General features: G+C 50.2%; 1 protein-coding gene across 6 annotated transcripts in view; it reads left to right on the forward strand.

Moving 5' to 3' along the window:
- Positions 1-14,390, forward strand: part of ADD1 (adducin 1) — a 103,953-nt gene that overhangs the window by 81,822 nt on the left and 7,741 nt on the right. For 5 of the 6 annotated variants that reach the window (XM_003411254.4, XM_023549690.2, XM_023549691.2 and 2 more), the window contains exons 7-12: positions 615-758; positions 862-960; positions 1,640-1,819; positions 5,495-5,746; positions 8,427-8,528; positions 9,205-9,294. In XM_003411254.4, coding sequence (XP_003411302.2) covers positions 615-758; positions 862-960; positions 1,640-1,819; positions 5,495-5,746; positions 8,427-8,528; positions 9,205-9,294 — 867 coding nt within the window. Of the gene's footprint in view, positions 1-614; positions 759-861; positions 961-1,639; positions 1,820-5,494; positions 5,747-8,426; positions 8,529-9,204; positions 9,295-9,964; positions 10,058-14,390 lie in introns of all 6 variants that reach the window. The other variant, XM_010591342.3, reaches the window with a different exon arrangement.

The raw sequence follows: 14,390 nt of genomic DNA on the forward strand, positions 1-14,390 counted from the left end.
AAGGCTGAAGCTATGAAAGGAATTAAATGTGATACTGTCTTTTTAGATAAGCTTTTCCCTATGGAATTGTTGGCACCGATAGATATCATCCACATCTTGGGATCCTGTTAGACTAGGGTCCGATGCTGCTCTTTGTAGAAGACATTCCAAGCTAGCCTAGTCTAAGGCCAGATAGGGGGATTATAGGACACTTAAGGGTTATATCAAATTCAAACACTTAGCTATTTTTACTTTGAGATTCAGTTTGAGTTAAATAAATATAGAGAAATTACATGATATTAGTTTTCTGGTGTTTCATAGCACACCTGGACTTTGGCAGCCTATCTTTTGAAATATCATGAGTGTCTGCTTGTCTTATCATAAAGTCTGACTTATATAGAATTTGTAACTAATGTGAAAAAGTCTTAAACGATGAGATTTTCTTTTGAGACTGTCTAAGGCTTGTTGATAGCTTTGTCTTTAGGCTAATTAGTGAGCCACAGAATTCACATTTATCCTAAGTTCACGGTTTCATTTATTTCCAAGAAGAGAACAAAATGAACATCTTCCCTCTGTTTCTGTGAGGAGAGCGCTCACTGTTTTGCCTGCATTAACAGTGACCACCTGGTCTCTAGGTGTCTGCGATGAAGTGCGGCCTCTTGCCAATCTCCCCGGAGGCACTGTCCCTTGGAGAAGTGGCTTATCATGACTATCACGGGATTCTCGTTGATGAGGAGGAAAAGGTTTTGATTCAGAAAAATTTGGGACCTAAGAGTAAGGTCAGTAGGCACCTAATCTGGTCTTGAAATTATAGAGGGAGAAGAAAAAGTCAAGCGTCAGCCTGTTCACCTAGCTCATGGAGAATCCACGCTGTCCCTTCAGGTCCTCATTCTCCGAAACCATGGGCTGGTCTCAGTTGGAGAGACTGTTGAGGAGGCGTTCTACTACATTCACAACCTTGTGGTGGCCTGTGAGATCCAGGTAAGCGCTGGCCATTCCCTCGGTCTGCAGTTCACTCAGGTGTCTCTGGCCTTCATGACGACTTTTGTATTTGCTTTGCAGCCATGAGTCTTGCAGGAGTCTGTTTGCCCAAGATGAGCTCATGGATTTGGAAATTGACCAGGACAAATGCCATTTCACTGATTTAAGTTGGCAAAAGATCACTGGGCTTTGGTTTCTAATTTTTCTTTTTCCGGTACATAAACCACTGCTGTGTGTGGCATCCCTGGTACGTGCCGGGCTCTGTAGTAGGTGCACCCCTTTTGATAAAACAGGTGCGAAGAGGAAGAACCTTGCCCAGCTTACAGCTGGTGTGGGCCAGGGAGCCAGGCCCGTGGCCCGCCCACGTGTGTGCTCTTCCCACTGCCCCCCACTCGGGTCTGGGGTCTGGGGGCCGGAAGTCTCCAGGCTCTGCTTCGTGCATTCTTAGGAGTGCTTTGATTTTCCCAGTTGGCCTCCAAGTGTGAGTGCCCAACAGTGTATTCATGCTAAAGACAGACCTTTGAAAATGCCCAGCGACTAGTCCGTCACTGCCTAGCCTGCGTCTCATAGTCTCTGCTCCAGTGACTGGATCTCTGTTGAAACCTGGTCTATCTCATAGCCCTGGCTCTCGGGGGCTCCGTGAGGAACTCAAGCCTTTGTGTTTCTTGTTTTGGAAAAGGTTCGTACGCTGGCCAGCGCAGGAGGCCCAGACAACCTAGTCCTGCTGGATCCCGGGAAGTACAAAGCCAAGTCCCGGTCCCCGGAGTCTCCGGCAGGGGAGGGGAGCACCGGATTGCCTCCCAGGTGGCAGATTGGGGAGCAGGAATTCGAAGCCCTCATGCGGATGCTTGATAACCTGGTAAGAATGTCGCCCTCACTCAGTGATAAAGCTTTTTCTGAAAGCACAGACATGGCTGTTTTTATAGGGAGTAAAAAACATTCAGTGTCTAAGTGCCAGGGAAGGACACTGCTTTCACCCTTCAGTCCTGAAGAGGCACCAGGCTTGTTAACTTTTAAGCCAGATTGCGGAGAAATGGAGAAGGGAGGGTTTCTTGTTTTGTTTCCTAAAGATAGCCTTCTCTTTGGGCTTAGTGAGCACAGGGAACACGGCTCTGCAGCCTGCTCTGGAGAACTAACCACTAAGACAGCTGAGAAACTTGTAGCAAACCAGCTCATGACCATCATCCCCGACCAGGCTATGGAGGGGAGAATTTTGAAATCAGTTGGTGCAGTGTTTTGTTTTTTTTTTTTTGGCAGCACGGTGGGCGGGGGTGGGTTTCAGCAGTAAGCCCTGGTTAATTGGGCCCGGGTGTTGTGGTGCACAGGTATTATCTGTGTGTCTACTGCACAGGAGACACCGGGGTTGTTGGTGCAGGGACACAAAGCCATCGCCTAGTCAGGGAGACGAACAGGTGAGTCCACAGTAAGCCACCTGCCAGAAAAAAACCAAACCAAACCTGTTGCCATCAAGTCAATTCTGACTCATAGTGACTCTGTAGGGCTGAGTAGCACTGCCCCATAGGGTGTCCAAGGCTGTAATCTTTATAGGAGCAGACTGCCACCTCTTTCTCCTGTGGAGTGGCTGGTGGGTTCAAACCACTGACCTTTCAGCTAGCGACCAAGCATTAAACCACCCTGCCGCAGCGCTTCTCAGGCAGTAAGCCTAGCAGGTGTGAATGTGTGGCGGCAGGTGCGATGGGAGCGGCAGGAGCCAATGTGGGTGTGGGTGCCAGGCTCAGCCACCAAAGCCAGGGCCAGGACTGCTGAGAGACTGCAGAGGGAGGAGAGAGAGGTAACTGAGGATGGAAGCAGCAGATCAGGGACGGCAGGGGAAGGAGAGATAGCTAACCGAGAGGATGAAAAAGTGGCTAGAGTTAGGTGGCCTACCACAACAGTGTAACGTCAGGGATGTCCATGGGTTTGAGAGTGGGGCTGCAGTGGCCAGGGACTGCAGAGGGAGTGCCAGGTGCTCAGAGTGGCCCAGTGGGCTGAGGCGTGGCGAGATGCCCTGGACAGACTGCCCCAGGTTTTCTTCCTGTTAGCTATTTTGACATTTCACTGCTCTTCTCTCTAAAACTCAATGAGGAATGGAAGAGGAGACGCCAGTTGGGGGCGCCACCCTGCCGTGGCGTGTGCATGTCAACAGGTTTGTGAGGTGGGCAGAGAGAAGCTAGATGAGCCAGTAACTCAGGTTTGATAGTGACGGGAAGTCAGTAAGGGAGACGTTCAAGACAAACGTCCCTCATGCGCACAGATTGTGGTTTTTAATATTAGGAGGTCTTGGGTTTATGAGAGGCCAGACCGCCAATCCCTGAGCGTAGCCATCTTTTGACTCAGTGTTGGAATCAGCCGCACAGGCTGCTTGTTGCACAGTGGGTGGGACAGAAAGCAGAGCTGAAGACTCCCACACTGTAAGAGAGACTTCAACACGTGCAGTTAGGAGAAACACTACATTGTTTTTCAAAATCAAGATACAATTCCAATTTCTCAAGGCGGAACGGATTCATATTTTTAACTACAAGCCATGTAAGAGGTGTAAGGTCAGAGTATTGCCTTTAATTTTGATTTGACAGCATTGAAAGGGGAAGAATCGAGAAAAAACACACACCCTCTCAGGATAAAATGGTGTTTGTGTAGTCCTGGGGGTTTATCCTGAAGTCGTGGCGATTAATCGAAGCCCTGCCTCCTAACCAACAGGAGACTTGAGTGAATAAGAACGGTATTTTTCTGAAGACAGTCTTTGTAGCGAAGTCATGATTTTTTATTATTCCTCGGTAAAGCATACTTGTAAGTGGAAGTGTGGCTAGTGCAGACATTGCCTGTCTCTGCGGGTAGTTTATGTAAGAAAAAAAGCTCCATTCAGGGTTGTCGTCACCTTTTTTGATGCATTAGAAGAGTGTCTGGTAGTGAAGGTAACCTCCAAGAGGCTGGCCCTCACAGAGGCGCAGAGCCCACCGTGGGGAGTGCCAGCTCGGGGGAGTGCTAGCAGTGAGCGTTGTGGACGTTGTAGGATAGGCCAGCAGGTGGGTGCAGGCCCCAGCTCATTGGTAGGGCAAGCCCAGTGTAATCCTTTCAAGTCTTAGCTCCCTCGAGTTGTCGTTTGTTGTAGAGGTGCCGGGAGTGTCATGGCCCACATATGAGTCAGTCAGACAATTTGGCAGATGTCTTTTGGATGATCAGTGTGTTGGCCTTCTGTGTTGCTTAACAAATCAGTACAAACTCAATGGCTTAAAACAACACCCATTCATTGTTTCCGTGGGTCAGGAGTCCAGGCACAGCTTAGCCAGGGTCTCACAAGTTACAGTCAGGGTGTGGGTCAGGGCTGGCCTCTCATCGGGCAAGGATCTGCTTCCATGCCCCCCTGGGGTTCCAGCAGAATTCGTTTTCTTCGGGCTGTGGAATTCATGGCCATTGGCCTCTTGAAAGCCAGCAGTGGAGGAGAGGCCTTTGTAGGTTGGGCCTGCGTTTGTCTCTGGTACCCTGTCTCCTTTGCTGAGGTCCACTGGTTAGGAGCGAGCCCCAGATACCGCTCACACTCAGAGGGAGGGTGTTACACAAAGCGTGACCCTCGAGTCTGTCTGCCACACCCAGACACCCACAGGTGCTCAGCAGTGGGCAGACCTGAGTAAGACACGGTGCCTGCCCCAGAGGAGGTTGTCTGTGGGGAAAAGGTGGGTTAGGTGCTGTTACCAAGGCGAGAGTCCTGCGGGGCACGTGCTTCAGAGCATGGTTAACGGTCACGAGGCAGAATTCAAGGTTGCACTTGAACGTTGTTCTGTTCAAGTGTCGAATGATTTTGCTGGGAACTAATTCTCATGAGGTGCGCTTGCTTGGTCATACCTAAAGATTATCACAGTGTTTAAGACTGTGATTAAAAAGAAAAAATATAAATACCTGTTAGGTTGGTTAGTGTAACCTGTACTGTATCCAGCAGCAAGTAGCCCTGTTTGTTTTCTTCAATTTTAACTTTTCATTGAAGTAATCAGATATCAACAGGGAAGTGCATATATTGTAAGTATTCAGTTTGTCGAGTTTTAAAAACTGAACACACTGTGACCAGCACCCAGATCAGCAGACAGAACCTTACAGAACCTCAGGAGCCCTCCCCACCCGGCTCTGTCGCCACACCCCTGTCTTTCAGCCTCAAAGCTTGATTTTGCCTTTTTTTGTGTTTTTTATAAATGGAATCGTACGGTGTGTGTTCTTTTGCATTTGGGTTTTCGCTCGGCATCATATCTATGTCATCCACACAGCCTTCAGCAGTCACTGATTTTCATTGCTGTGTCATACTGCACTGTAGGGGTACAGCACAGCTTACACGTTCTGCTGTCGGCGACGCTGGAGTTGGTTCTCCACTGGGTCTGTTACGAGTAGGGCTGTGGTGAGCACTCTGCTGCCTGTCTTTTGGTGAACATGTGTGCATTTCTGCTGGGTCTCCACTTCAGGAACTGTGGAGGTGTTCCCTCGGTCTCCACAGCAAAGTCCAGTTGGGGATCGGGAATACTGACTGTCTTTCATTCTCTTTGGCCCGTAGGGTTACAGAACTGGCTACCCTTACCGATACCCTGCTCTGAGAGAGAAATCTAAAAAGTACAGCGATGTGGAGGTTCCTGCCAGTGTCACGGGTTACTCCTTTGCTAGTGACGGTGATTCGGGCACTGGCTCGCCCCTCAGACACAGTTTTCAGAAGCAGCAGCGAGAGAAGACAAGATGGCTGAACTCTGGCCGGGGCGATGAGGCTCCCGAGGAAGGGCAGAATGGAAGCAGTCCCAAGTCGAAGACTAAGGTGTGGACGAGCATTACACACGATCACGTGAAACCCTTGCTGCAGTCTCTCTCGTCCGGTGTCTGCGTGCCAAGCTGTATTACCAACTGCTTGGTCTGTGCCTCCTTACTGTTCATAGTTAGATGACGTAGAGAAGTGGGGCAGCCGGGACTTCGGAGGCTTTGGGAGCCCACCCCCTAACACAGAGCACTCACCTCCCTTTAGTCTGAACCAAGTCCACCTCAGCCAGTCGCCAAAACCTGAGGAATACTTTCTGCTTGAAACTGCTTAAGATATGATGGACCTCACTAGTCATCCCAGCATAACCTGACTCCATATGGTGCAAAAAGACAAAATAACGTACCTGCATTAACCTCGGAGTAAAGATAGGCCCTCATTTAATTCACGTTGTATGTCAGGGCCCTTAACACTTCCTGCATGAAAAGGTAGTGCTATCGTCACAAGCCTAATGCTTGCGTGTTGTTGACTCCAGTGATCCCACCCGGTCCCTGGAGTCCTTCTTCAAAGCTTCTGTGTGTTCTTAAGCAGTTTCCCCGGTGACTCACCGGTATGCTGTTCGCTGCCCTGTCCTCTCTCGTGAGCTTCATCCCCTCCTTCTCTCCCAAAGCCTCCGAACGTCACAGCCAGCTGCCCTCTGCATGGACTGTGCATGTGAGTAGACGGCCATGAGTGGGGGGCTTTCGGCCCCCACTGGGTGCGGCATGACCCAAGTGCAGCGCAGGCCATCAGCAGGCACCAGCGACAGGTGCCGCAAGGAGCTTGGTGCCAGTCCCAACGCTGCTCAGTTCCCATCGGCCCAAGAGGTGCTCCTGTGTACAGTGCTCAGGCGCTGTCTGAGCCGATTCCTCCTGAGTGGTCTTCACAGACCAAAACCTAGGCTTTGACAGGTCTCCCGGCTCCTGCGTTACAGCGTAGGGGAGGCCTGTCCCCATAAGCCCGGGGCTCAGCCTGTGTGAGGGGCCGAGGCTGGAGCAGGGCTTCAGCTGGAATTAGGCTAGATGTTCCTAAGACAGTGGGTACCAGAGAAGCAAACTGGGCGTTCTATTCCCTGGTAACAGGTCTTTTACTTCATAGATCTATTAAAAAAAAAAAGAAATTCCGTCTTCCTAGGTGGTTCTGGTGTGTTCCTGATGCACACTTGCTGGTGGGAGCCTCTGTGCTCCTAGCCAAGTGTGTCACATGGGCCAAGCAGCCCTGCGTGAACTTGACGGGGTTTAGCGTGTGTGAGCGTGTTCTCTCTCCTTCCACCAGCCCTCTCTCCCTCCCTCCCTTAGTCCTCCTTCTATCCTTTCCTTTTTCCCTTCCTTTTGGGTTCATTTTAGTTTTTATTTATTTCACTCGCTAAAGGAAGCAAGACTTAAAAACAAACTCTCCACTGAGGATGTAAATGGGTAATGCAGATTTGCTGTGAGGAGTTTTCCCAGGGGTGTATGGCGCAGCAGCTGTGAGCTCGATTTCCTGCTAGCTTGAAAAGAAATGAAATCTCGGTAGATGTTTTAGTCAATGTATGCAATGAAGGGGAGACCTCGTTCAGCCTTGACATTTGTTTCTTATTGTTCTGGAGTGATAGAAATCCCGTGCAGTGTTCCCAGGTTGGTATATTCGCTTATAATGATTGCTGTTCATTTTTCAAACGTATCAAAGCTTCTGAGGTTGTTCTAATGTCTCGACTAAAAATTATTTTTAATAAAAAGCTGGAGTTATTTTTATCTGAGAAGATAACCGTCAGTGAGTACCCCACAGCTCCATGTCCATTCCACGTTTGCCTTCACAGTGGCTAAGCGTTTTACACTTTCGTTGCTTTCTTTAAAGTCTTATGGTTTATGGCTATCTTACCGCCTCTTGAAAATACCCTGAAAGGCGTAACATCTGCTCTCCAAGACGGGCGTGTTTTAACGTTCAGTGCCTATTCATGCCTAAGAATTGGAATTTGATTAAAAAGCTCATATTTGATTGGAGATTCGAAAACAGATACGCAAGCGGCCTGCTGGGCACCTGTGTGCCGACGATACGCACTGACACCTAAAACACCCTAAGCTGAGGACTCATGAAGCGCTTCGAGTTTGTTTGGGATATTTTTGTAACACTTAAAATGATCACGTTATATAAAATATTCAACATCACAAACTCTTCCACCAGGTAGCCGCTGTATAAGCGACCGTACAGTAATGTTCTCGGGTTGAAATGGTTACGCAAACAACGCCTTCTGATGCTGTGGTTTATTTCAACGCTCAGCTTTGGTGATGCCCACTCTGCCTCACGGTGCAGAACCTGCCACTGCGCCTGGGTGGTCACGTCACACCGCTTTTCATGACTCTGTCATCTCACGCTTTCAGTTTGCTTTGGCGTTGGCAGCCTCTCAGAGTGGTGAACCAATGGTCTCTCTGAAGGACCTCCTGCCAGCTTCCCCGGGAGGCTGCAGCCAGCCTGTGCCTGCCGGAGATTTCAGCTAGGCATTTTAAATGGCACTTTTGGGGAGTCATTGTTAACTGTTTTCTGTGTGACACTCCCTACCCCCCTCAACTCTGCTGCAGTGACCTGGGGGTGCAGTCATTGGTTCAGTTCTCGCTCTGGGACGTTCAGTGCATGACAAGATGTGATATAAACATGGGACGGTTGGGTGCTGCTGTCGTCTCTCGTTGTCATGGTCCTGACTTCTCACCTGTTCTTGATGTTACAGTGGACTAGAGAGGATGGACATAAAGTCTCCACCTCTGCCGTCCCTAACCTGTTCGTTCCGTTGAACACTAACCCAAAAGAGGTCCAGGAGATGAGGAACAAGGTACGTACCGCCGTCCCCGCTCAGTGGAGGCTTTTGTGCAGGGAGGAGGCCGGTGGGTGGGACGGTGCTCGCGTTTGCAGCACAGAGGGTGTGTTTGGCCCTCTGAGGACTCTGTCACCACTCTTGTGGCTGATGTCACCTCTTATGCTGCCTCTGCTGCTCAGCTGACCGGTGGGGGTGGAAGCAGAGGACACTCGGGGCGCCGCTGGTTCTTGAACTCATGGTTGTTCATGTAGCAGGCTAGAGTTAGAGCCGTAAAGTCTGCTCCTAGTGAGGACAGATGGCTGCTCCTCCCTTCCAGGGCTTTTCCCAAGGGTGGGGGCGGGGGGCAGTACTTGGTGCTTAAGAGCGTGAGAGTGACACAAGTCCGCTTGCTATGCTGACGTTCCCCATCAGTGCCCTATGCCACTGTGGGACGGGCACATGGGAAATACCCTGAGTGAGTGAGTGAGGGACGGCTCTGCCCTGCAGCCTGTCTAGAAGGGGAGGAAGATCACAGTAGCCCATGCCCAGCAGCCAGCCCGGCAGACACTGTGCTCACTGCACCATGAGGCAGGGCAGCATGGATGTGTAGACCTGCATGTGCCATGGCGGCTGGAGTGCCGCAGGCAGTGTGAGCCAGGGCCGTGGCAGGGTTTCTCTGTACTGTTGATGTGTTTTTCCTTCCTGTCCTCAGATCCGAGAGCAGAACCTGCAGGACATTAAGACGGCTGGCCCTCAGTCCCAGGTCTTGTCTGGTGTCATGATGGACAGGAGTCTCGTCCAGGTGAGAGCTCAGGACGTCTCTGACATTAGTGGGTGGTGGCACTAATGACCATCTGCTGCAAAATTACCCCAAATCAAGAGATTGTGACTGTGAGGTGAGTATGCTAGGCCACCAGCTGTTTGTGAAAAGTCTTCATGGTAAGAAATAACACAGCCACTCTCCTCTCAGGCCTAGACCAGCACAAGCATGCCAAGGGCCCGGCGTCCCTCCAGACCCCTCTCCTGATGCATGCGGCATGGGGCGGCCCGCTGGGGCGTTTGAGCAGTGTCCTGTGCCAGCTACTGGAGGAGGGTGGGGCTGCTGGGCTCTGGCTCTTGTACGAATTGCCTGTCTGTAACCAAGTGCTCCCGTAAATGTGAGCCACCTGTACGTGCATTTCTGGAAAGGATGATGGCAGCAGTGCACAGGAGGGAGCCACGGGAGCAGTTGTCTGTGAGGATGAGTGTGCAGTCTTGTGCTTTACAGCGTGACTCTGCAGGAGTCAACTTCCCAGTTGCGTTGTTGACGCTGCCTGGCTGGCCCCGAGTCCTGGTCTGTGTCATATGCACGCTCCATCGCTGTCCCTGTGGGTGTGGCTCTTGCATGCTCGAAGCTGCTGCCTTCGTGTGCTCTGGGTTGGTGTCTCGCAGATGGGCGTAGTTTGCTCTCACGACTCAGTTTACCGTTGCAGGACGCACCCCTCTCTGACTGTACGGAAACTATCGAAGGGCTCGAGCTTACAGAGCAGACCTTTAGCCCCGCTAAATCTCTGTCTTTTAGAAAGGTACTCACTGCCCTGTCCCTCGCTATCTACCAGTATGCGACGCTGCTGCACCTTCCCTTCCCTCACCTGCTTCCCCTCTATGGGCGTTACTTTAGTGACCTATGTAGCTCTGAGCAGATCTCTAAATGATTGCTAGTGAGCTTGTATAGAAGGTTCTGTTCTGCCTACCCTGTTCTTTAAGGCATGAGGTTATCTTTATAATTTTTAGCATTCTAAGTTGTTGCTGGAAACCCTGGTGGCATAGTAGTTAAGAGCTACGGCTGCTAACCAAAAGTCGGCAGTTTGAATCCACCAGGCGCTCTTTGGAAACCCTATGGGACAGTTCTACTCTGTCCTATATTGTTGCTGTGAGTTGGAATCGATTCGATGGCAGTGGGTTTGGTTTTTGTTGTTTTTTTTTTTGGTTTTGAGTTGTTGCTGAGAATTAGCCAATCTTAAACGTGGGGAGCGTTTCTGAAATCCTGCATGTGACCTTGGGCAGTGCATGTCCTTGAGGTCCCAGCAGTTTGCCTTTTATGAGATGCTGGTTTCAAAGGGGCCAGTCTCAGCCAACTGCTAGCAGTGGCAGCCGCTCTTCCATGGGACTGCTCACCCCTCGCTTGCTCAGCTGCTGGCCCATAAATATAATGGACACCATACTGCAAGGTCATTTGACTGAAAAGTCGTTTCAGAAGAATGGAAAATAAAACAAATCAATCTTTGTCAGCCCTTCTTGAAAATGTACTTAGTTATTTTTCTTCCTAAATTTTATTTTTTCATTCTTCTTGTTGAGAATATACACAGCCAAGCATACACCAAGTCAACAGATTCTACGCGTACAATTTAGTGACATTGATTACATTCTCTGAGTTGTGCAACCATTCTCAGCTGTAATGGATTGAATTGTGTTCCCATAAATGTATTGTCAGCTTGGCTAGGCCATGTATTATGTGATTGTCCACCATTCTGTCATCTGTTGTGAGTTTCCTATGTGTTGTAAATCCTGCCTCTGTGATGTTACTGAGGCAGGACTCAATCTGTAAGATTAGGTTGTATCTTAAGTCAGTCTTTTTGAGGTATAAAAGAGAGAAGTGAGCAGAGAGACGGGGAACCTCACACCACCAAGAAAGTAGTGCGAGAAGAGTGAGTCCTGTGGATCAGGGGTCCCTGCACCGAGAAGCTTTTAGTCCAGGGTAAGATTGATGACAAGGCCCTTCCTCCAGAGCCGACAGAGGGAGAAAGCCTTTCCCTAGAGCTGACACCCTGAAATCGGGCTTCTAGCCTACTAGACGGTGAGAGAATAAATTTCTCTTTGTTAAAGTCATCCACTTGTGGTATTTCTGTTATGACAGCACTAGGTGACTAAGACATCACCCTCCTTTTCTGAGTTGTTCCTCCCATATTAACATAAATTCACTGCCCCTCCCAAGGTTCCTATCTAATCTTTCAAGTTATCAATTTGATCCCATATAGCTAGTTCTTAAAAGAACATAATTCTCAAAAAAAAAAAAAAAGTATTTTTACCTTTAAAAGAAACGGTAAATGGTCATGGTTGAACAACATGATGAAGGTAATTAATGTCCTTGAACCGTGCCTCAGGGCTTCAAACTGGTTCATTCCAGTTCAACCCCCTGCTGAGAATTTGCCTTTCCATCCCAGATACACTGAATCAGAATCTACATTTTAACAAGATCTTGTAAGAATTGCCTGGGGACCTTATTAAAATGTCGATTCTGATTTAGTATATCCGGGCTAGAAAAGCAAATTCTCAGCAGGGGGTCGAACCGGACCGAAGTGGTTCCCGGGCCTGTTGTCCACGTGTAGATGGTGGCAATGCAAACCTTGTGTTATCTGTATTATACTTACCACAAGGTTAAAAAAGACTCAGGGGGCCCCAGACTTGGTGGAGCCGCTGCTACTGAATGAACCCCCAAAACTGCTGCCCTGAGATAATCTTTAAACCTTAAACCAAAATATCCCCTGAAGTCTTCTTTAAGCCCAACGATAGTGTAGCCTAACTAGTAAAGAATGTCTGCCTTGAGCATCGTGCTTTTTAAAGACCTGTCTGTATGGGATCTCGCTGACAACAGCAACTCCAAAGCTTAGATAGGAACCTTAGGGGCCAGTGAGTTCATAGTAATGGGGGAGGAACAACTCGGAAAAGGAGGGTGGAACGGCTGTACAACCTGAAGGATGTGATCAGTGCCACTGACTTGCACATGTAGGGTCTGTTGATTTGGTGTCTGTTTTTCTGTGCATATTCTCAACAACAACAACAACAAAAAAGACTTAAGAGACATATCGACCCCACCCCCCAAAAAAGAAACCCCCGATAATTTTTTTTTAACTTTGCCGAGGGTTGGGAAAGTGAGCCCTTTGAAGTCCCCAGGTACCACTTCTCCATGCACGTGGGGACGTAACATGGACAGCAGGCCTATCTGTCTGCCGTCGTTTGCCCAGAAGGAAGGCAACCTTCCCTGAGCATTTGAGCTGCCTCTCTTCTCACCTGCCCTGCCCTGGTGACGGCGAGGGCGCGCTGGCGTTTATGCAGAGCATGGCCCCGAGGGCAGGAAAGGGCTGGCTGCCCAGGTCAGTCTTCGTTGCTGTGATTCCCGTCCGTTCACTCAGAGGAGATGTCCAGGGCTCTCTGTGAGTTAGCACACCTCCCAGGAGGTGCAGGTCTCCTGTTAGTGAGGTGCCGACCGACTAGCAGGGGGAAGCTGTCTGCTGGAGCCTCTCCTGTCTACAGTACCTGCTCATGACATGGTTCACATAGTGAGCCGTTAATCCTGTGTGTCCCATTTCCCCATCCTTAGAATTTACCCCGCACTGCCGTTCCTAGAGCAGCCTCTCGGAGCAAGGGAGACAGACGTGCTCCCTCCCTGTCTGCTTGGTTGTCACATCTTGGCTGTAAGCTGTTGCTCTCTTGTTAGTGAACGTGTCCGTGAAGGTGTATTTGGGTCTGAGAGCCACGTGGCCTATCTGCGGGGCTGGAGCAGGGCTGGCTGTTCCTTTGGCATTAGTTGCATGTGGTGGTTTTGATTGGTGCTGTGTCCCGGCTGTCCAGAAGCAGCTGGTGAGGCACATTAAAGGTGCCTGTGTGGTGGGCTGTCCTCCATGCATGGTGTCGGGTCTGCTCTGCACCAGTGGTGCTCAGACTGGGGTACATAACAGGCGCTGGGCTGTTTCATGAAGGACAGACAAAGTCCCCTGCCCTGGCCTTGGGAGTGAGTCCAAACATGTCGTTTTGTCAAGAATTCCTGGTGATCCTGACCCACTCCCCCAGTCTGAGAACTTCTGGGTGATGGGTGGGTCCAGGTATCATCAGCAGCGTGAACAAAAAAGAGCTAACCCAGGTAGCGAGACACTGTTTCAGGTAGATCCCCAGCCAGACGTGCAGTCTCGTTCCAGCTTACCTTGTCCCCACGTCCACGGTGCTCCACAGCCTTTCCTGCCCTAAGCAGGTTTCGTTTCCATGTTGAGGATGGGCGTTGGCCTGTCCTGGAGCTCGTTTTCTACTTCCTTCCATGTGGGCTTCAGGACATCCATACTGTTGGTTCTTGGAAAATGGTATTGCTCATCGGCAAGTTGGGTTTCTCCTTAGCTGGTAAAGGGGACAATGTTAAGTGTCCTAAGAACCCCATAAGGCAAGGGCATATGAGCTGGCCTCCAGCAGGAGGCTCTGAGGAGCGGGGTGCTGGGGGCCCCGGAGCTGGGGCTTTTCTGAAGGACCTTGCAGCCTCTTTCCCTCACTGGTGCTGCCTCTGCACACGACGCGGGGCGTGTCCTTCTGCCAGAAAGCACCACGCTTGCTTAACAGTGGAAACAAGCCCACAGCCCTACCAGATGCCCTATTTCAAAAACAGTAATAAGCCCCGTCTAGTGCTTTGTAATCGACTCGATGGCACTGGGTCACTGGGTTAGTGCTTTGTTATTAGAGGGTCAGTGAAAAAGAAGAAGACCCTCAACAAGATGGATGGACACAGTGGCTGCAACAACGGGCTGAAGTATAACAAGGATTGTGATGGTGCAGGGCTGGTCAGTGTTGCGCTCTCTCTGTTGTCCGTACGGTCTCTATGAGCCGGAACCGTCTCAACAGCACCTGGCAGCAGCAGCAGCAGCAACAGCAAGGCTTCCTTGACCTCAGTTTTTCACATCCCAGAGTGATGTGGCTTTCCTCTGGGCTTGACTGCACACTGACTAAGTCATCAGAGATTAGGCTGGGAAGGTGTATGCTCAAAGTCATCCCGCTCGGGAAAGGACTCTGCCGTCCCGTTTATGTCTCGAGAGTGTCCTTGACTGTGTGCGTGGCACCCTGTGGGTGGCCGTGGGCCCGCCTCGGTGCCCTCAGCTG

This window comes from Loxodonta africana, chromosome 5 (genome assembly GCF_030014295.1).
Source record: "Loxodonta africana isolate mLoxAfr1 chromosome 5, mLoxAfr1.hap2, whole genome shotgun sequence".
Lineage (NCBI taxonomy): Eukaryota > Metazoa > Chordata > Mammalia > Proboscidea > Elephantidae > Loxodonta > Loxodonta africana.